We start from the raw sequence: 22,101 nt of genomic DNA, 5'->3' as shown, positions 1-22,101 counted from the left end.
ACTTTGGATGACATCATGGGGGCCACTCCTGGGAAGCCTTCCATATCAGTATTGTATAATGCCCTTAGAGATTCTTTCCTAAAAATTGACAAGACAGCCCTATTCCCGACATGGGCTAGATGGACGTCTGATCAGCAAATTCAGGAACAAATCTTGCAAGGGTGGCAAAAGATCAGAAAATGCATAATAAATGAAAGATGGAGAGAAACTTATTTCAAATTAGCACATAATGCACTCTATGGTTTCAACATACTCCCCTCTCCGCAATTTCCTGACAGAATCACAGCCTGCCCAAAATGTGAACAGCCCCTTACTAATCTGTGGCACGGGGTATGGGGTTGCACACACACCCAAACATACTGGAGGGCCATAGCTGCCTATGTTCACACGCACTGGAAGATAGAGATATCACACTCCCCCCAGGCCTTTCTCTTCCATCAATTAAGACCCCCGGAGGAAGACACAGTGGTAAAGATACCTGACGTAGTACACATAGCCATACATGTAGCATTGCGGTGTTTGTTCCAGGAGTGGCTCTCAAATAAGACTCCAGATGTCCCTATGGTAATATCTCAGCTAAAAAGACTCTTTGGCATTGATAGAGTTTATGCTGAACGTCACAAACACTCAGGGATTAAGGGGTTTTTCGACCGCTGGCGTTCCTTTTTGGAATCCCATCACACAGCTCAAGAGATACATGATATAATGTACCCCTTTAGACTCACTGAGTGGTACTGTAGGCATGACCTGGCAGGAACCTTGGGGCGCTTACGTGTCCGACAACCAAATCTAGGAGACCCTGGTAGTAATGTATCTCCTTAGCTGTCCTTGTGTCCCAGAAGAGGGGTGGGTGATGGGACAAGGGAGACGAGGGGGGGGAAATTTCTATGTGTTATATTGCCAAGATATGGAAGTTCACCGTGCCCAGGCACAAATGTGAATTCAGTGGTTTTGTGTTGCCCTGTGACATGCCAGATGCCTCTGTCCCTTCACCATATATTTCTGTATGTACCTCATATGTGATATTTCACTTTCTGTTATATTCCTCTCTCTTTACTCTTTGGAGAGATGACGTGTTTGTATGTAAAAAAAATTTTTTTTTTTTTTTTTTGTTGGAAAATTTAATAAAAAAAAAAAAATTTATTTAAATAGTAACTTATATTATTCATCAAATTTTCCCACCTAAAATCTGGGATCCCGCATGACGTGCTTATTCCAGCTCCTGTATGAAAGACGACATGTGAGGCTTTCTGAACCATATCAGCAAGTTCCTTCACTTTTTGATGCAGATCTTCTGGCGAGTCAAACATCTAGAAAAGGGCAAATAATAAAACCATTACACATCTATTATTTAAAATATAATAATAATACAAAATATAATACTATTAGTGAGTGTACATTACATATCTATTGGGGGAGATTTATCAAACCTGGTGTAAAGTGAAACTGTCTCAGGTGCCCCTAGCAACCAATCAGATTCCACCTTTCATTCCTCACAGACTCTTTGGAAAATAATAGGTGGAAAGGTGATTGGTTGCTGGGGGCAACTGAGCCAGTTTCACTTCACACCAGGTTTGATAAATCTCCCCAATAATTTTTTATGGTTACACAGGGCTCACCAGCCACAAGTGCTGGAGAGAGCTTAACCCCTTCGGGACCAGGCTAATTTTCGTTTGCGTTTTTTCCACCTTGTGCTTAAAAGGCCATAGCACTTGCATTTTTACACCTAAAAACCCACATGAACCCTTATTTTTTGCGTCACTAATTGTACTTTGCAATGACAGGCTGAATTTTTGCATAAAGAACACTGCGAAAACAGGAAAAAATTCAAAGTGTGGTGAAATTGAAAAAAAAACGCATTTCTTTTATTTGGGGGGAATGTGTTTTTACGCCATTCGCCCTGGGGTAAAACTGACTTGTTATGCATGTTCCTCAAATCGTTACGATTAAAACGAAATATAACATGTATAATTTATATTGTATCTGATGGCCTGTAAAAAATTCAAACCATTGTTAACAAATATACATTCCTTAAAATCGCTCCATTACCAGGCTTATAGCGCTTTTATCCTTTGGTCTATTGGGCTGTATGAAGTGCCCTTTTTTTTGCGCCATGATGTTTACTTTCTATCGATACCTTGATTGCGCATATACGACTTTTTGATCGCTTTTTATAAAATTTTTCTGGATTTAATGCGACCAAAAATGCGCAATTTTGCACTTTGGGATTTTCTTGCGCTGACGCCGTTTACCGTGCGAGATCAGGAATGTGATTAATTAATAGTTCGGGCAATTACGCACGTGGCGATAGCAAACATGTTTATTTATTTATTTATAACCTGGGAAAAGGGGGGTGATTCAGACTTTTATTGGGGGAGGGGGCTTTTTACTAATGACAACACTTTTTTTTTCCCTAGGGGACTTCTAGTGTATATACTTTGATCTCTCATTGAGATCTTTGCTGTATAGATATACAGCAAAGATCAATGAGATCGGCACTCGTTTGCTTTCGGCTGCTGCAGTGCCGAGGCGGGGACGGCGCCATCTTGGACGAGTTCCTGGCCGGCATCAGACAGGAAGATTGCTCCTCCGGGACAACGTCCCAGAGGAGCGATCTCCGCCACTAGACACCAGGGATATGCTGTATCCGGTAATCGGATGCAGCTGTCATGTTTGACAGCTGCATCTGATTCCTGTATTAGCGGGCACGGCGATCGGACCCTGCCCGCTAATACCGGCGGTCCCGGGCTAAAAGCGGCACCCAGGACCGCCGCGGTTCAGAGCGGGGTCGCCGCACGGCCCCGCTCTGAACGCCCGCACCCGCGCGAGGACGTACAGTTACGTCCTCGTGCGGGAAAGGGTTAAAGGCTGAACCCACCCCACCCCTGGATAGTGCCCCCCATACTTATCCCCGCCTACCAATCCCATTGTAGGGAAATTGCCACCGCTTCTCTGCTCACTCATTATGCAAATGAGCAGAGAGGAGTCCGATGCTCTTAGGAAATCATTGCTTCAGGGATTTCCTAAGGGGGAATTGGACTCATCTCTGCTCATTTGCACAATAAGCGAACAGAGGGGCGGTGGTGATTTCCTGGCAATGGGACCAGTATCGGTAATAGCAGGAGGGGGTAAGTAGGATGGGCTATATCCAGCAGTAGGGAGGGGTTGGCCCACTCTCCCAGGGTGAAAAGATCCCTTTAGGGTGCGTTCACACCTACAGGATCCGCAGCTGATCTGCAGCAGATTTGATGGTACAGATTTGATGCTGTGTTCAGTTATTTAAGTGAAATCTGCTGTGGATCTGCTGGGGATCCGCAGCAGAAAATCAGCTGCGGATCCGGTAAATGTGAACGTACCCTTAAGGTATACTAGCAAACGAGGTCTGCGACTACAGTTACATAGCAAATAAGGTTAAAAGAAGACAAGAGTTCATAAAGTTGACCCAGAGGAAGGCAAAAATTGCCCCATCACAGGGAGAACATTTCCTTCCTAAGTCCAATATGGCAATCAGAATAATCCCTGGATAACCATCCTATCACATGAAATCTAGTGCAAATAACTTTTAATAATATATTTTTCAAGAAAAGCATCCAGGCCTCCCTTGTACTTACATAATGAATTAGCCATTGGAACATCATGTGGAAGAGGGTTCCATACTCTCACTGCTCTTACAGTAAAGAATCACCACCAGTGCTGGTGGTGAAACCTTCTGTCCTCTAGACATAGAGGATGTCCTCTTGTCATGGTTACAGACCTAGGTGTAAAAACCAAAGTATGAGAGGCAAAGAACAGCACTCACCAGCTGCAGCTTGAATAAAATCCGGCTCTTATTAGAACTTCAGAATAGCAGAGTAGAACAGAGAGCAGATGACTGCAGTTTCACGACACAACGCCGCTTCGTCAAACCCTAGCACACATACGTCACCTCTTTTATATGCAACTTTATCAGTGACACACACAAACAAAGCAGTAAATTCCCTGTTAGATTTAAAGGGGTAGTGCGGATGCTAAACAATTATTCACAAAACAACACACATTACAAAAGTTATACAATTTTGTAATGTATGTTATGTATGTGAATGGCCCCCTTCCCACGTGTTTCCCCCCACCCACGCCAGACCCGGCAGGGTTACCTGATTTTTGTCGACCCCCGTCCGCCATCTTGTGACAATGATGTCATCTTTGGGCGGCCGGCCGAATCGCTCCATCCGCTTCTTGTGCCGGTGCCCCTCTGCCGCGTCAATAGCTGCTCAGCCGCGATTGTCTGAGCATAACTGTGCAATCACGCAATAACTGCATGATCGCAATAACGATTTTTCTTTTGAATTTTCAAACGATTTTTCTAACGATTTATTCGTCTAAATGCCGATTGTTATAAAAACCAAATCACTGCTTCAAAATCGTTACAATCAATTGGGCAAACTATCGCTTCGTGTAAATGTAGCATAAGGAGGATTAATAATGATGATTGTCTTTTCAAAATCAGGCAGAGGAACTGAGTCGACGCCTACTAGCTCGGGATGTCCTGAAAAAATGATCAAAGACGCCATGAAAAAGGCAAGCAGTGTGAATAGGTCCCTAACAAAAAGGAAAAAAACAAGGAAAAAAAATTAATAAAAGAAGTGTTGTTTTTTCTTTTGACTATACTCTGATTGAACAGGTCATTCAAAATCCCATCTATAATAACTGCCATATTGTGCAACAAGATGAGGTGTCAAAAGATATAGCAAGTGCAAAACCTACTGTAACATTTAGGAGGGCACAGAACCTTTGTGATTTATTGGTTCATGGTCAGATGGAGCCCAAAAATAAAGTGGGATCTACATGGTTATCCTTAGATGCAGCAAAGGGTAATCATAAGTGTGGCCAGCGTCGCCAGTGCAACTCCCTAAAAAATGGACGCCATGTGAGATTAGGAGAACATGTACATGTAGTAAATGACTTTACAACGTGTAAAAGCTGTTTGTTGTGTATGCTCTGTTCTGCACTTGCGGAAGATACTATATAGGAAAATAGGATTTTCTGAGCACATACGGTGCATACGTATCGGGAAAGGAAGTCCCGGGGTGATAAAACACATGATTGATGTTCACCATGGTGATACTTCCCAGTTGAGCTTCTTGGGTCTTTGTATTGTACCACAGCAGAGGGTTGGGGGCGATAGACAAACTGCTTTTTTAAAAAAGGAAAATGAATATATCAGATATGAGGCTCTGGGAAATTTAGGGTTAAATACTAGAAATTATATAAACCTACTAGTGTATTCACATAGCATGTTACCTTAGTCCTTGATTGTGTTTGTTGTTTTTTTTTTTTCCCAAAATCTTTTTATTGAAAAGACATTCAATACAACACAGAGGCCTGCACGCAGACCATAATGTCTGTTTTGTTGGGGTCAAAAACATAACATAGGGCATACCCACACAAAAATTACACATAATACTGGAGAAAATGTCCTTAGTCAAGAAAATAATCCCACATTGTCATTTCAGAGATTTTTCCACCATATAACGTAGATATAAAGTACAAGCGTTGCTAGGAAAGAAAATTGAACTTAACCATCATCATTATTACCCCAACTATAACCCTGCCACCTCCTCCCCTAATCCCCCCCATCCCTCTCTTCTCTCATCCATATAGCTCTAGTATTTAGTTTACCCTCCTCTCCCGCAGTTGAAGCTTTCCCAAATTATTCTTCAGCACCTCTTTATTATACCACTCTGTGTATCTAAAGACAGACATTAGTTCCTCAATTTCACCTGATGTATAGTGATGTTCAATAAATACTCTCCATTTCCGAAAGAACCCTTTTGCACCCTTTTCTGTATGACGTTCAGTCTCAATCCTATCAAGATGTAACAGTTGACTCATGGTATCTTTAATCTCTACTAATGTCGGTACATAAGACTGTAGCCAATGCCTAAGAAGACACTTCTTCACCACCAGAAGAAATGTGTGGACAATTAGGACTGGGGTTCAGTTTAATTCCAACCCTGGTGTGTCTAGTGATAGAATATGAAATATTGCGGTTTGGGGGGTAAACGGGAGAGTGACCTTCCACACCTGTTTGGCATATGCATATTCTTCCATCCATACATTTGACACCGCTGGACATGACCAAAGACAGTGCTTGATTGTTTGTGTCATTGATAAAGGGGTGATGTATGAGTCATGCGTTAGGGTTTGACGAAGCGTCGCTGTCGCGTGAAACTGCAGTCACCTGCTCTGTGTTCTACCCTGCTATCCTGAAGTTCTAATAAAAGCCGGATTTTATTCAAGCTGCAGCTGGCGAGTACCATTCTTTGCCTCTTATACTTTGGTTATTGTTACTGCTTTCGGACTTGCTGCTGGATACATGGTCCAAACAGGTACACCTGCCATATGAGTGAAAGCAGTGCAGTCTGCTATACCTTTGATTGTCCTAGGTATAAAAAAAATTACTAAAAAGATCTTCGTACTGTCCATTCATATACAGTGGTACCTTGGTTTAAGAATAACTTGGTTTGAGAACGTTTTGCAAGAAGAGCTCACAGTTTTTCAAAATTGTAAAGGTTTAAGAGCTCCCTGTACTGGGTAAGAGGGGGATTGGGGGAAAGGCATGGTCTGCATAGCAGGATCTACAGCCCTGTCCTCTGACCCAGGAAGTCTCCCTCACTTTCTAAATCACACTGCTGCTATAATGTGCCTGCACTTACACTCAGATATACACACTGCTGTGTAGAAAATGTTCTGTCACTGTCCTACTGCACAGCTCTGTGATTCTCACTTCCTGATTGATCCCTTCCCCATTGCTATCATGTGACCACACAGACCTCTGACAGCAGCCCTGCTTATCCATTCAAGCCTATTGTACTACGCTCCTGCATTATGGGGATCTGAAGCTCCGTCCTCTATCTACAAGCTGCTGTTGTTTTTTCATTCTTATGCACTTACTATACTCCATGTGCTGATTGCAATACTGTACAGTAATTCATAATATGACATTCAGATGTTTCTAAGGGTATATTCACACGAACGGTCTCGCAGCGAGATTCTCGCTGCGAGACCGACAGGTCCTGGCAGTTCCTACAAACTATATACTCCCTGCGGTCTGAACGACCGCAGCGAGTATGTCATTCTGCCGCCCTTAACCCCTTCTGCTCCCGGCCGGCTCCCCCGCTGTAAGCATACATTACCTGTCCTCGCTGCACGGGCCCGGCGTCCTGCTCTCCCGTCCGGCTAATCAGTGGCTGCGGCTGGGCAACACATTGATTGGCCGGGCGGAAGAGCAGGACGCCGGACCCGTGCAGCGAGGACAGGTAATGTATGCTTACAGCGGGGGAGCCGGCCGGGAGCAGAAGGGGTTAAGGGCAGCACAATTACATACTCTAGTATATAGTTTGTGGGAACTGCCAGGATCTGTCGGTCTCGCAGCGAGAATCTCACTGCGAGACCGTTCGTGTGAATATACCCTTAATGTTTGTTTCATTTGTTTTACCTGTTATTTAGAATTTTGAAAAAATCATTACTTTTGGGGTGTGGAACCATTTGTCTGCATTTAAATGATTCCTTAAGGGAAAATCTGCTTTGGTTTAAGATTTGGATTAAAGTGCAGTTCCGGAACGAATTATGCTAGTAATCCAAGGCACCACTGTATTTGTACCTGATGATTAGATTCCCCCCTAAAACGTCTCCTCTCTAAACTAAATAGCCTCAAGCTTGATAACCTGTCTTGGTACTGTTACCCACCCATTCCCTTATTTCACCTGGACACCTCTCTGCACCCGCTCCAGGTCAGCTGTGTCCTTCTTATATACAGGTGCCCAGTTGCTGTACACAGTATTCCATGTGTGGTCTGACCAGTGATTTAAAAAAGGGGAAAACTATGTTGTCATCTTTAGCATCTATGCCTCTTTTGATGCATCTCATGATGTTATTAGCCTTGGCATTTATCCACATTAAATGTCATTTGCCATTTATCTGCCCAAGCCTGTAGCTTCTCCAAATCCCTCTGTAATATGTTATTATCCTCTTCTGTGGTGATTACTTTACCCATGTTTTTCCCCGTCCGGCATGATTTATCAATACTATGCTGGCAGTGGGGAAACTGTTTGAATCTCTGCACCTCTGTTGCTACAGTGTCGCAGAGAGTAAAACATTTCCCCCGCTGCCGGCATGATATTGTTAAATCATGCCAGCTGGGGAGAACATTCATTATATGCATTTACTGTGCAAAATTGTGGACATGTGAATGCACTCTTAGGGTATAAACCCACACACCGTATAAGCAGCGTATTTACTGCTGCGATACGCAGCAAATACGCAGCAAACACGCAGCAAATACGCAGCAAAAACGCAGCAGATTATATCTAAATAACTGAACACAGCATCAAATCTGTACCAACAAATCTGCTGCGTATTTGTTGCGTATCTGCTGTGTATACGGTGTGTGGGTTTGTACCCTAAGGGTACAAACACACACAGCGTATACGCAGCAGATACGCAGCAGATTTGATGCTGTGTTTAGTTATTGAGATCTAATCTGCTGCGTATCGCAGCAGTAAATATGCAACGTATATGCCGTGTGTGTTTGTACCCTTAGGGTAATCTGCAAATAATGAAATGCCACTCTACAAGGTCTTTTAATAAATATATAAGGTTACCCCTACAGTTCTGCCCAAATCTAGTTTAGGATTAATGGCTGAAGCCATGACAGTTTTCAATCAGCAGGGTCCTGGCCAGCCAAGACCCTGCTGCAGCTGTGGAAAGTGCAAAGCAGTGGGTTGCCAGCAATTTAAAGCGACTCTGTACCCACAATCTGACCCCCCCTAAACCGCTTGTACCTTCGGATAGCCGCTTTTAATCCAAGATCTGTCCGGCAGGTGATGCAGGTATTGTCCTAAAAAACAACTTTTAAACTGGCAGCCCCGTGCCCAACGGCCATGGCCTAGATTGTGTATTCATTAGGCTGGCACAACCTCTCTGTCCACCTCCCCCCCCCCCCTTATCATTAGGAATGCTTCAGGCAGATTGCCTCCTATTCCTCAGCTGTGTGAATACTGAACATGGGTTGGATCGCTAAGGCACCTGTGCAATGTTCAGACAGGAGAAAATGTTCCAGTGGCATTCCTAATGATGAAGAGGGTGGGGAGGAAGGACAGAGGTGTGGTGCAAAGTTAGGGCACAGATACTCTAAGCCCCGGCCGTTGGGCACGGGGTTGCAAGTTTAAAAATTGTTTTTTTTAGGACAATAACTGCATCACCTGCCGAACAGACCCCAGGACAGATATTGGGATTAAAAAAAGCTATCCGTAGGTATAAGTGGTTTGGGGGGGGGGGGGGGCAGATTGTGGGTACAGAGTTGCTTTATTATCAGAAGGTTAAAAAAAATCTATCCTGCACTAAGGATGGAGGCATGTCTCTTACCTCTATCCTTGGCGCTGTTCCCATGCCATTTGCTGTGAAATCCACTGCCCTGTAAGGCCATTAACCCCTTAACGACATCGGGCGTAAACTTAAGCCCTCGCGCCCTGGTACTTGGCGCATCAGGGCGTAAATTTACGCCCGATGCTTCCCCGATCGCTGCGTGTTCGCACACAGCGATCGGGGAAGATGGCCTGCTATAAATCATAGCAGGCCATCTTAGCTTCACGGCACTGGGGGGGGTTAACACCCCCCGTGCTTACGATCGCCGCTATTGGCTGATCAATTCAGATCAGCCAATAGCGGCGATCGGAACCTTTCGGGTCATCAGTGACCCGATGACCCGGAAAAAAATGGCGGTCGGTGCTGTCCGAGGACGGCACTGACCGCCATTACTGTAAAAAGTAATGGTGGTCACCGTGCCACCGGCCCGATCGCCGTAAACGGCTGTCCTGTACCGGCCGGCCGTTCACGGCGATCAGAGTCCCACAAAATAGTAAATACCTGCCCTGGACCCCTCAGCTAGGTAGCCGAGGGGTCCAGAGCAGGTATTTGTACATTATTCACCTGTCCCGGGCTCCTGATCGGCGTCTTCCGGGTTCGCGGCGTCCTCGTGTTCGTTCGGGTCTTCGGCTTCCTCCGTGACGTCACGTTCGGCTTCTCTCGGCTATTTTCGGCTCCAGCGTCGGCTTTTTCCGTATTTTGCGCTCTGCTGCCCTCTAGCGGCTGATATGTGTAATACACTTATCAGCAGCTACAGGGATGTTCAGAATGTAGAAAACGTTTGTGTTTTTTTTCAATTTTTTTTTCTTTCTATTTTCCGCACCCTATCGCCGCTGAGTGTTGATCAGCATCGCACAAAAGTGCGCTGCTAATCAGCAACTCCTCCTTTTTGGCGTAGGGTGTTTTTTTTCTATATTCTACTGCCACGGTCTGCTAATAAGTGCCGCACATAAGTGCGGCATTTATCAGCAACTCCTTTGTTGGCGTAGGTTTTTTTTTTATACTTACTGTAAAAAAACACGTAAAAAACACTACATTACACCACACTACATTGAATAAAGTTTGACACTACACCACTACATACCCCATATACTAGTCCCCGTATAAAGATGGCCCCCAGGGTGTTTTCGGCGTCAGAGGGATACGTTATTATTGCCTCCGACACCGAAACAGCCAGTAAGGATGAATGGGGGGGATCCTTCTTTCCTCCATTCATCATCATCCTCCTCATCATCCTATGACGTGTCTGGGGGTAGCGTAGCGTACGCTGCCCCCCAGACACGTCTTTTCCGCCAGTACCGTCCCAATAAGAGATGACGGTATGGTGTGAAATTCTACAAACTGTGTGAGCGTACCTCTGGGTACTCTTACAGATTTAGGGTACGTGCACACTGCGGAATGGCAAAGGATAACTCTTCGTGCATTCCGCAGCTGGCACCCGCCGGTGGACTGATGCGGGCGCATGTCTCTACCCGTGTCATAGACTCCATTCTATGCACGGGCGGAATCCGTCGTCCATCCAAAGAATGAACACGTTGGACGGAGAGCGGAATCCGCCCGTGCATAGAATGGAGTCTATGACACGTGTGGAGACGTGCGCCTGCATCAGTCCGCCGGTGGGTGCCAGCTGCGGAATGCATGAAGGGTTATCTGTCGCGATTCCGCAGTGTGCACGTACCCTTAGAGTGTATGATGGAAGGGACACCCGAATCCTGCCCCCAGATGCCCCCTCCCCCACCATCCTCGGAACAAGTGGGAAGATCGTCCGGGAACTGATCTTCCCACTGCTAGATAAAGGTTACCACCTGTACAGGGATAACTTTTATACCAGCACCCCCCTCTTCCGGTTCCTTTGCTGCCCGAGCTACTGTAGCTTGCGGCACAATCCGAACATATCAGAAGCAGTAATAGAGCCCTAATATTTAGCAGCCATGGAGCGGACCCAGCGCTTCTGGATATGAAGGACCCCGTATCGCACCAGGACAACATTTTCCAGGTGACGTCCCCCACACTGGAGAACGGGAGACCCCAGAAGAAGCGCAGAGTGTGGAGTAACAGGGGGATCAGGAAGGACACCATTTTCCAGTGTGACACCTGTCCTGATCACCCCGGCCTCTGCATACAGGATCGCTCCAAGGCGCACCACACGTCATTGGAGATCTACATTATCTAAATTCTGTCCCTTATTCCTATTTCAGGGGTCACGTTGATCCAGGGATTATTCTGATCCCCAATATGGAGTCGGGAAGGAATTTTTCCCAGTGATGAGGCTACTGTCGTCTGCCTCACGAGGGTTTTTTTCCTTCCTCTGGATCAACACAGGTTGAATTTGATGGACACCTGTCATTTTCAACCTTATAAACTAAAAATTGGCCTAATACCCCCAAATAAATTAGAATTGTCCCTTTTCCTCAGCTAAATAGGTATGGCCGCCATTCCCATTAGAGGATGCCATGATGCAATTACAAAGCCTCTGTGCGGCCAGGACAGTAGAAACCCCCCACAAGTGACCCCATTCTGGAAACTACACCCGATAAGGAATCTAACAAAGGGGGGTAGTGGGGATATGGCCCCCTGGTGACGGCCACATTTGGGACGTGAAAATGAAAAAAATTGTATTTTTTATTTTCTCGGCACATGTTCTACGTAAGTGCCCGTCACCAGTGGGGTCCATATGCTCACTGCACCCCTTGTTAGATTCCTTATGGGGTGTAGTTTCCAGAATGGGGTCACTTGTCGGGGGTTTCTACTGTCCTGGCAGCACAGGAGCTTTATAATTGCGACATGGCCTCCATCCTCCATTCCAGCCTCTAAATGGCGCTCTGTCCCTTTGGTGACTTGCCCTGTGCCCATATGGCACATTATGCCCACATGTGGGGTATTTTCGTACTCAGGGGAAACTACCCTACACGTTTTGTGTTCATTTTCTTTTTTAACCCCTTGTGGAAATGGAAAAAAAAAATCAAGGCTAGACCAACATTTAGTGTAATTTTTGTAAAATTTTTACTCTAAATCATGAATCTTGTCATGATTTTTTCATTTTCACAAGGGGTTAAAAGATAAAAAAAAACATTTAATGTGTAGCGCAATTTCCCCTGAGTACGGAAATACCCCACGTGTACATAAAGCGCCATGCGGGTGCAGGGTAAGCCTCCGAAGGGACGGAGCGCCATTTGGTTTTTGAAGGCTGGATTTGGCTGGAATGGATTTCGAGGGGCCATGTTGCATTCAAAAGGCCCCTGTGTTGCCAAGACAGTTGAAACCCCCCACAAGTGACCCCATTATGGAAACTGCACCCCTCAAGGAATGTAACAAGGGGTGTAGTGAGCATATGGACCCCACTGGTGACGGGCACAAATGTGGAACAATGTGGCGTGAAAATGAAATAAATTTTTTACACTATAATGTTGGTTTAGCCTTGAATTTATCATTTTCACAAGGGGTTAAAAGAGGAAAAAAAAACAATGTGTAGAGCAATTTCCCCCGAGTCCGTAAATACCCCACATGTGGACATAAAGCACCATGTGGGTGCAGGGCAAGCCTCCGAAGGGAAGGAGCGCCATTTGGATTTTGGAGGTTGGATTTGGCTAGAATGGATGATGAACGCCATGTCGCATTTACAGAGCCCTCGTGCTGCCAAAACACTGGAAACCCCCCACAAGTGACCCCATTCTGGAAACTGCACCCCTCAGGGAATCTAACAAGGGGTGCAGTGAGGATATGGACCCCTTGATGACGGGCACATTTGTGCCATGAAAGTGAAAAAATGAAATTTTTTACTTTTACGTCACATTGTTCCACATTTGTGCCCGTCACCAGTGGGGTCCATATGCTCACTGCACCCCTTGTTAGATTCCTTGAGGGGTGTAGTTTCAAGAATGGGGTCACTTGTGGGGGGTTTCCAGTGTCTTGGCAGCACGAGGGCTCTGTAAATGCGACAGGGCCCTTGAAATCCTTTCCAGTGAAATTCAGCTTCCAAAAGCCAATTGGCGCTCCTTCCCTTTGGAGGCTCGTCCTGCACCCCGTTGGCACTTTATCGCCACATGTGGGGTATTTCTGTACTAGGGAGAAACTGCGCTACACGTTTTGTGTCTTTTTTTTTCCTCTCATCCCTTTAAGAAAATGAAAAATTGAAGGCTAGAACAACGTTTTAGTGTAAAAAATAATTTTTTCTTTTTTCACGCCATATTGTTCGGAAAATCTGTTAAGCACCTTTGGGGTCCAAATGCTCACCGCACCCCTAGTTACATTCCTTGAGGGGTGTAGTTTTCTAAATGATGTCCCTTTAGGGGTGTTTTTTAGGTTTTGGCACCCCAGAGCCTCTGCCAACCTGAAGTGGTACAGTCAAAAATGACCAAATATAACGGAGGCGTTGAAATTCACTAGGCGCTCCTTTATATCTGAGGCTTGTGGTTGCGTCAAATAGCGCAATAGGGTCACATATGGGGTATTTCTATAAACTGCAGAAACGGGACAATAATTATTGGGGTGCATTTCTCTGGTAATAGGTTTATAGTTATGAAAAATATTGGATTACAATAAAATCTGCACAGAAAATTAAAATTTTCAAATTCCTTACACACTTAGCTTTTATTTCTGTGACTCCCCTAAAGGGTTAAAACACTTTCTGGATATGCTTTTGCAGAGTGTGGGGGGTGCAGTTTCTGAAATGGGGTGCTTTGTGGGGCTTTCTAACATACAGGCCCCTCAAATACACTTTAAACCTGAACAGGTCCCTAAAAATATCTGATTTTGAAATTTTACTGAAAATTTGGAAATTTGCTGCTAATGTTTTAAGCTTCCTATCGTCTAAAAAAAATTAAAGATAGTTTAATAAATGCTGCCAACATAAAGTAGACATGTTGCTAATGCTATTTAATATATAATTTATGTGGTATAACCACTTTCTGTATACGCAAAAAAGTTTCAAAGTTGGAAAAATGCATTTTTTCACATTATTTGGTTTTTTTTTTCATAAAGATTCATTATGAGTATCGACTCCAATTTACCAGAAATGTAAAGTACAATATGTCACGAGAAAACAATCTCAAAATCAGCCGGATAGGTAAAAGCATCCCGAAGTTATTAATGAATAAAGTGACACTGGTCATATTCATAAAATTTGTCTCTGTCATTAAGGCCATTTCAGGCTCTGTCCTTAAGGGGTTAAAGGGGTTATCCAGCGCTACAAAAACATGGCCACTTTTCCCCCTACTGTTGTCTCCAGTTCAGGTGCAGTTTGCAATTAAGCTCCATTTACTTCAATGGAACCGAGTTCAAAACCCCACCCAAACTGGAGACAACAGTAGGGAGAAAGTGGCCATGTTTTTGTAGCGCTGGATAACCCCTTTAAGAGTACTGAGGACAGGGCTACCACCTCCACGCACTGATCCGCCCCCAGCTGGCCCCTTTTAATGAATACCAATGGGGTGAACCCCACTGACCAATCTGTGGCACGGAGTGTGGACATGTGAGCCAACGGCATCTAATTGGACCACTATTCTTTCTTACATTAGTGATCTCTATAAGATTCAGTTGACTCTAAGCCCCACAGAACTACTGTTTCACCAACTGAGACCCCCAGAAGGGGCGGATAGTCCCAAAATCGTGCCCCAGTTGGTTCATATCACACTGCTAGTTGTACTACGTTGTTTATTTACCAACTCGCTGCTCCCCAATGTGCCGGATGTAGAGATGGTAATTACACAAATGAAATTCACCTTAGGAGTGGACAAGTTAGATAGAGAGTGACATAAGGATTCTGGCATGAAATGTTTTTTTCAGAAGTGGAAACCGTTTATCCTTACCCATTATACTGCCCAGGAAGTACGAGACATTGTGCGCCCATTTCAATTAATTAAGTGGTACTGCAAGGGTGCAATAAAAGGCACGCCAGGTGCTCTGCAAATTTCATAATCTTTGCAGGGAGTAGGGAACTGATAATCCACATAGATACATGTTATGGTGTCCGGTCTTGAGTCTAGAGAGCTGTGTTTGAATTACTTTTTTGTTCTCAGTTCTTAGTTAACAAGCTTGAAAATTAATCAGCATTCTTTACTATGTACTTCCAAACAATATGATTGTTTGACCGCTTTCTATATGTTATATCTTATGCCGAGCTTTGGAAACGCTGTATATTGTCTATGTATTGCATTCTATACTTTTTCTTTGGAAAACCCAATACATATTTTGGGGGGAAAAAACAAAACAAAAAAAAAAACAATGGGTGGGCTGGCTGAGCTCCTAACAGCGCTACTGGCATCAGAATTCACAACAAACAGCTTGGGAACAGCGCTGAGGGTGAAGGTAAAAGACACACCTTCAGCGGCCCATGCGCACTAGGGAGCTATCAGCAGGTTCGATTCGAGATGAGAGTATTACCGAAGCAAATCGGATTGTTAGCGCAGCACTCAGTTTATCAACCTGCTGCCTTTTAATTCAGTGCCGCTCCTCCCAGGGTGCTGGGAAAAGCTGGATTCAGTCCTCGGAATCTTTCCCAGGACTGGATCCAGTTTTCCAGGCAACCAGTGAAGAGCCACACTGAGGGGCACTGAGTTATAAGGCAGCCGGCTGATAAGTGCTGAGCTAACTATCCAATTTGCTTCCATATTACTGTATATCATCTCTAGCAGTCAGCATAGCCCCGGGATCCTGCAGTGGGGGACAGCAGGACAGGATACATTACTCACATGTACACCACAGCCTGGGTACCATCCTTATTGATCAATTTGTCCCAGATAAGGGGTTTCTTCTCCTTCACTGACCAGGCAGTGGATGGAAATAGGACAGTGCCCTCATACCCAGTGCCCTCTGCTACATGGGAACACGACTGTACTCTTGCTGACACAAACGTCCACAGAACAAAGAGCAATTCACCGACAACACACGTATGACGGCACCGCCGTGCGGCCAACAGGGGGCGGCGCTGGGCTCTTCCTAACGTCAGCCATTAGACATCCGGTTATTAGACTTCAGCCGTATTGTCTCATCAGGCCACAAACCAACAATTTCCGAGCTGTACGATTCTGTGTAGCTGCTGCTACATTACAACGTCACTCACCTCGGGCAGCCCGCAGCGCCCTTTGTCAGGATAGGGGGACAAGCCAGCGGCATAGTTAACAGACATGACCGGCAACTTCTATAGCACCAACAGGGATGGTGGGGTGGTGGAGGGTAGATGCTAGAATGAAGTTACCAGAGGTAGGTCTTGAGGACCTTTGATGACGTCATGCCCATGTGACCAGCCTCATGTGTGGGAGGAGCTATCTTCCTCTGCTAGGTTTTCTATGAGGCAGCTGGTTTCTCGGGCTTTTCATGAGGCAGCAGTATAGCGAGTGCAGTGTATATGATCAGCAGGAGGTAAACCACTGTTTTGAGGGGTGTGTGAGTGCACTGCTATGTGATGCTCTGCAGGGTCAGTGTGTATGTGGGTGCAATGTTCTGCAGGGGGAGGTTTGTGGGTGCACTGTTATGTGATGCTCTGCAGGGAGAGGTTTGTGGGTGCGCTGTTATGTGATGCTCTGCAGGGTCAGTGTGTGTGGGTGCACTGTTATGTGATGCTCTGCAGGGACAGGTGTGTGGGTGCACTGTTATGTGATGCTCTGCAGGAACAGGTTTGTGGGTGCACGGTTATGTGATGCTCTGCAGGGACAGGTTTGTGGGTGCACTGTTATGTGATGCTCTGCAGGGTCAATGTGTGTGGGTGCACTGTTATGTGATGCTCTGCAGGGTCAGTGTGTGTGGGTGCACTGTTATGTGATGCTCTGCAGGGTCAGTGTGTGTGGGTGCACTGTTATGTGATGCTCTGCAGGGTCAGTGTGTGTGGGTGCACTGTTATGTGATGCTCTGCAGGGACAGGTGTGTGGGTGCACTGTTATGTGATGCTCTGCAGGGACAGGTTTGTGGGTGCACGGTTATGTGATGCTCTGCAGGGACAGGTTTGGGGGTGCACTGTTATGTGATGCTCTGCAGGGTCAGTGTGTGTGGGTGCACTGTTATGTGATGCTCTGCAGGGACAGGTGTGTGGGTGCACTGTTATGTGATGCTCTGCAGGGACAGGTTTGTGGGTGCACGGTTATGTGATGCTCTGCAGGGACAGGTTTGGGGGTGCACTGTTATGTGATGCTCTGCAGGGTCAGTGTGTGTGGGTGCACTGTTATGTGATGCTCTGCAGGGTCAGTGTGTGTGTGTGCACTGTTATGTGATGCTCTGCAGGGTCAGTGTGTGTGGGTGTACTGTTATGTGATGCTCTGCAGGGACAGGTGTGTGGGTGCACTGTTATGTGATGCTCTGCAGGGACAGGTTTGTGGGTGCACGGTTATGTGATGCTCTGCAGGGACAGGTTTGGGGGTGCACTGTTATGTGATGCTCTGCAGGGACAGGTTTGTGGGTGCACTGTTATGTGATGCTCTGCAGGGTCAGTGTGTGTGGGTTCACTGTTATGAGATGGTCTGCAGGGTCAGGGGTGTGTGGGTGCACTGGTATGCAATGTTCTGCAGGGTCAGGGGTGTGTGGATGCACTGTTGTGAGATGATCTGCAGGGTCAGGGGTGTGTGGATCCAGGGCCGGCCTTAGGGTAGATGGCGCCCTGTGCGAAACCGTCTTCTGGCGCCCCCCCCCCCCCCCCCCCAGGACACCATAATAATTAAAAAAAAAAATAATAATATTATTCCAATTTTAGACAACCCTATTAAAGGAGTTATCCAGGATTAAAAAAACATGGCTACTATCTTTCATAAACTGCTCCTTCCCAGTCCTCAGGTTGTGTGTGGTATTACAACCCAGTTCCATTGGTGTGAATAGAGACAAACTGTAATACCACATACAACTAAAAAATAATAATACATTAACATACGACAATACTCAATACTAGACTCACAGGGGGCGTTTTCTCTGTATGAATGGCAGGTGATGATTTTGCAGGCCCTTTTTCTTTTCTTCTTGTTCAGACCATCATGGAGACTTTTCCTGGTGACACCTCGACTCCGCAGAATCTGCCAGAGAAACATATTAGGCTCCTCTCTAATGCAGCACCATCCTCATCGCCATACAAATCCTCATCTGTATCACTTCACACAGTAACAGAGACCACTCTGTGCCCCCATATAAGCAGTGTGTCCAATACATGCCCCCAAATAGTAGTCGGCCCCCTCTGTGCCTCCATATAAGCAGTATGCCCAATACATGCCCCCAAATAGTAGTCAGGCTGAGCTGTGCCCCCATATAAGCAGTATGCCCAATACATGCCTCCAAATAGTAGTCAGGCCCCCTCTGTGCCCCCATATAAGCAGCATGCTGAATACATGCCTCCAAATAGTAGTCAGGCAGCCCTGTGCTCCCATATAAGCAGTATGCCCAATACATGCCTCCAAATAGTAGTCAGGCTGCTCTGTGCCCCCATATAAGCAGTATGCCCAATACATGCCCCCAAATAGTAGCCAGGCTGCTCTGTGCCCCCATATAAGCAGTATGCCCAATACATGCCCCCAAATAGTAGTCTGCCCCCTCTGTGCCTCCATATAAGCAGTATGCCCAATACATGCCCCCAAATAGTAGTCGGCCCCCTCTGTGCCCCCATATAAGCAGTATGCCCAATACATGCCCCCAAATAGTAGTCTGCCCCCTCTGTGCCTCCATATAAGCAGTATGCCCAATACATGCCCCCAAATAGTAGTCAGGCTGAGCTGTGCCCCCATATAAGCAGTATGCCCAATACATGCCTCCAAATAGTAGTCAGGCCCCCTCTGTGCCCCCATATAAGCAGTGTGTCCAATACATGCCTCCAAATAGTAGTCAGGCTGCTCTGTGCCCCCATATAAGCAGTATGCCCAATACATGCCCCCAAATAGTAGCCAGGCTGCTCTGTGCCCCCATATAAGCAGTATGCCAAATACATGCCACCAAACAGTAGTCAGGCCCCCTCTGTGCCCCCATATAATGCACAAGCGCACTTATTTGTCACTTGAGCACCAGAATGTCAGAGCAAGAGCGATCTCCTGAGATAGATCATAGAGAGAGGGAATTGGCAGTATCGGAGAAGGAAAGAAGGGCAGGGAAAAGATGGAAATAAGAGGAAATTTGGGGAAAGATGTAAAATGGCGGTTAGCCATTACAAACAATAGGAGAGAGATGAGAGGAGGGGGATGAGGAGGGTGGGCAGGGAGCTGTACAGAGAGGAGATGGGGGTAGCTGTAGGTAGATAGTTATAGGTAGGTAGCTGTAGGTAGTTATAGGTAGCTGTAAGAAGATAGCTGTAGGTAGCTGTAGGAAGGTAGTTATAGGTACCTGTAGGTAGGTAGTTGTGGGTATCTGCAGGTAGGTAGTTATCGGTAGCTGTAGGTAGATAGTTATAGATAGTGAGCTGTAGGTAGTTGTGGGTATCTGCAGGTAGGTAGTTACAGGTAGGTAGTTGTAGGTAGTTAGTTATAGGTAGTTGTTGGTAGGTAGTTGTAGGTAGTTAGTTATAGGTAGTTGTTTGTAGGTAGTTAGTTATAGGTAGTTGTGGGTAGCTGTAGTTAGTTATAGGTAACTGTAGGTAGGTACTTGTGGGTAGCTGTAGGTAGGTAGTTGCCACCCCCTCCCCTCCCCTCGTAGGCACTAACAAACACACATACAAAAAAAACCAGACACTTTAACTCACCTGGCTCCCCGCCGCGTGTCTCCTCTCCTCAGCTCGGCAGGCGTCGCTCCAGTGACGTCACTCATCCGTCGGGACGCACGAGACGCTCCCCCAGCTGGCCGCCCGGCACCCTGCTCCTATAGTGGTTTCTAACGGCGCTCCTGCAGGACATACAGTGATCTTTTCTACACCAAAGATAGGTATGCAGAGCTGCCTCTCTGCCTGGGCGCCTCTATGGCTGATCGCCCTGCGCCTTCCTCCTCCTATAGTGTGCCTGCGCTCCAGCAGACAGAGACAGCACACATTTCTATAGCTAAATGTGCAGCTGTCACTGTCTGCCAGAGCGCCCCCCTGCTGGCCGGGAGTGATGCGCCCTGTGCAACCGCACAGGTCGCACACCCCAAAGGCCGGCCCTGTGTGGATCCATTGCTTTGGTTGAAAGCCCAGTGCACCCCAGCCGCCAACAGAGATACCCCCACCCGTACCCCTTTGTCCCCTGGACCTTCAGTGCTGGCCACCACAGCCCCCAACTCTCCTTCCCCCCACCACCTGGACCCCCCCCAGTGATGATCACAACCACCGGACACCATCAACCACCCCCACCCAGGACCGCAGTAATGATCCGGCCCTCTGAGTGGCACAACTACATCCCCCCCTGAACTTACTGATGAAGACGGGCTCTGGGCTTCTGCTCCTGAATCGCTGTAATGATTGACTATGCCCCCCCCCCCCCCCCGGACCTCTGCGGTGCTGGCCGTCACAGCCCCTAATCAGCCTGTACCCTCCCCCCCATCATCCCCCCCCCACCCGGGTTCGCAGTAAAGATCATGCCCCCTGAGTGGCACAACTCCCCCCTCACTGATGAAGACGGGCCCTGGGCTCCTGGACAGCTGTAATGATTAAAGATCGGGCACCCCGTTCCTGGATTGTTGCCATGGTGCCCAACTGCAGCTTTAAGGAAGGCCCCAGCGGGTGAAATGGGGGGACCTCACAGTGCAGAATGAGTAGTGCCCCTCTGACCGGGAGCCTGATGGAGTGATGCACCTTGTATAGCGCCCTGCTTGCTTTCCCCTCCGTCCACCCCCACACTCCCCCTTCCCCTGAACCTCAGAAGTTCTCCGATCCCCCTACCTCACCATACCCCGGACCCCCACCCGAACCTCAGCAGTCCAACCGTCCCCCGGACATCGGGGCTGATCCTCCATCCCAGCTCTGACGGACCTCAGCGGTGAAAATATCAGCAGTGACAGCCTGAGAGGACCGGACATTGACAGGAGAGGTGAGATTACCCCCTGAAACTACAACCCCCACTATGTCCTGCTAACAGCTCATGATGGGAGTTGTAGTTTTGCAGCCTGTGGCCATCCAGAACTACAACCCCCATCATGATTATAGGCTGATCATTTTGGGAGTTTTAGTTCTGCAGCAGATTAGAGGATGACAGCATAGGAGGAGGAGGAGGCAGTGGCACAGTAGAACTACATCTCCCAGCATGGTGTGGTGATATGAAGCACTACAGTACACGAGGGGACATGTGATGTGTGTGGAATGTATGTTGGCACACTAGACCATATGGCTTGGCGGTTAATCAAATTCAATTAATTCGCCCAGAATTTTAGAATTGATTTGAATTTTTTGTGAAAATCGTAAATTCATCGTAAAAATCATTGCAGGAGGTGAGGTGCACGAGGAGAGAAAGAGCTGCACAAGGCAGAACACGGGGCCGCTGAACGTGGTTCTTGTGGCCGGCATTCTCTACCGGCCAAAGACCGGGAGCGAGACGCCCATCACAGTCACTCTACCGCCGCAGGCGAGTGACCATCTGAACCCGAGGAGCGCGGGTTCAGAGGTGGGCGGTGCCCGGGAGCAGAGGGTGCACTCCGTACTGCAGGGGAGAAGGACATGTCCCAGAGAGTGCCGGCCACATAGGGACTACCGCCTCCCTGTACAGCCGGCAGCGGAGCGCCCCCAAATGTCACAGCACACTGGCAGCCGGAGGAAGAGCAAGCGGAACGGGTAAATACAGCCCTGCTCCCCGGTCTCTGGAGGAGGCCGCGGGGGCTGCAGGGTAAGGTGAT

The 22,101-nt window shown here is 47.0% G+C and overlaps 1 protein-coding gene across 6 annotated transcripts in view; it reads right to left on the bottom strand.

The window, feature by feature from the left end:
- SIRT6 (sirtuin 6) overlaps nt 1-16,625 on the bottom strand; it is a 65,410-nt gene extending 48,785 nt beyond the window's left edge. For 3 of the 6 annotated variants that reach the window (XM_069977895.1, XM_069977896.1, XM_069977900.1), the window contains exons 1-2: nt 16,466-16,625; nt 1,183-1,310 (exon numbers count right to left, since the gene is read on the bottom strand). In XM_069977895.1, coding sequence (XP_069833996.1) covers nt 1,183-1,310; nt 16,466-16,531 — 194 coding nt within the window. In that variant the 5' untranslated portion in view covers nt 16,532-16,625. Of the gene's footprint in view, nt 1-1,182; nt 1,311-3,611; nt 3,755-16,094; nt 16,408-16,465 lie in introns of those variants that run through there. The other 3 variants (XM_069977897.1, XM_069977898.1, XM_069977899.1) reach the window with 3 other exon arrangements.
- Nucleotides 16,626-22,101: the final 5,476 nt, after the last annotated feature.

This window comes from Dendropsophus ebraccatus, chromosome 7 (assembly GCF_027789765.1).
Source record: "Dendropsophus ebraccatus isolate aDenEbr1 chromosome 7, aDenEbr1.pat, whole genome shotgun sequence".
Taxonomy (NCBI): domain Eukaryota; kingdom Metazoa; phylum Chordata; class Amphibia; order Anura; family Hylidae; genus Dendropsophus; species Dendropsophus ebraccatus.
Note: the sequence above shows the minus strand (reverse complement) of the source record. Positions and strands in the feature narration are given on the sequence as shown.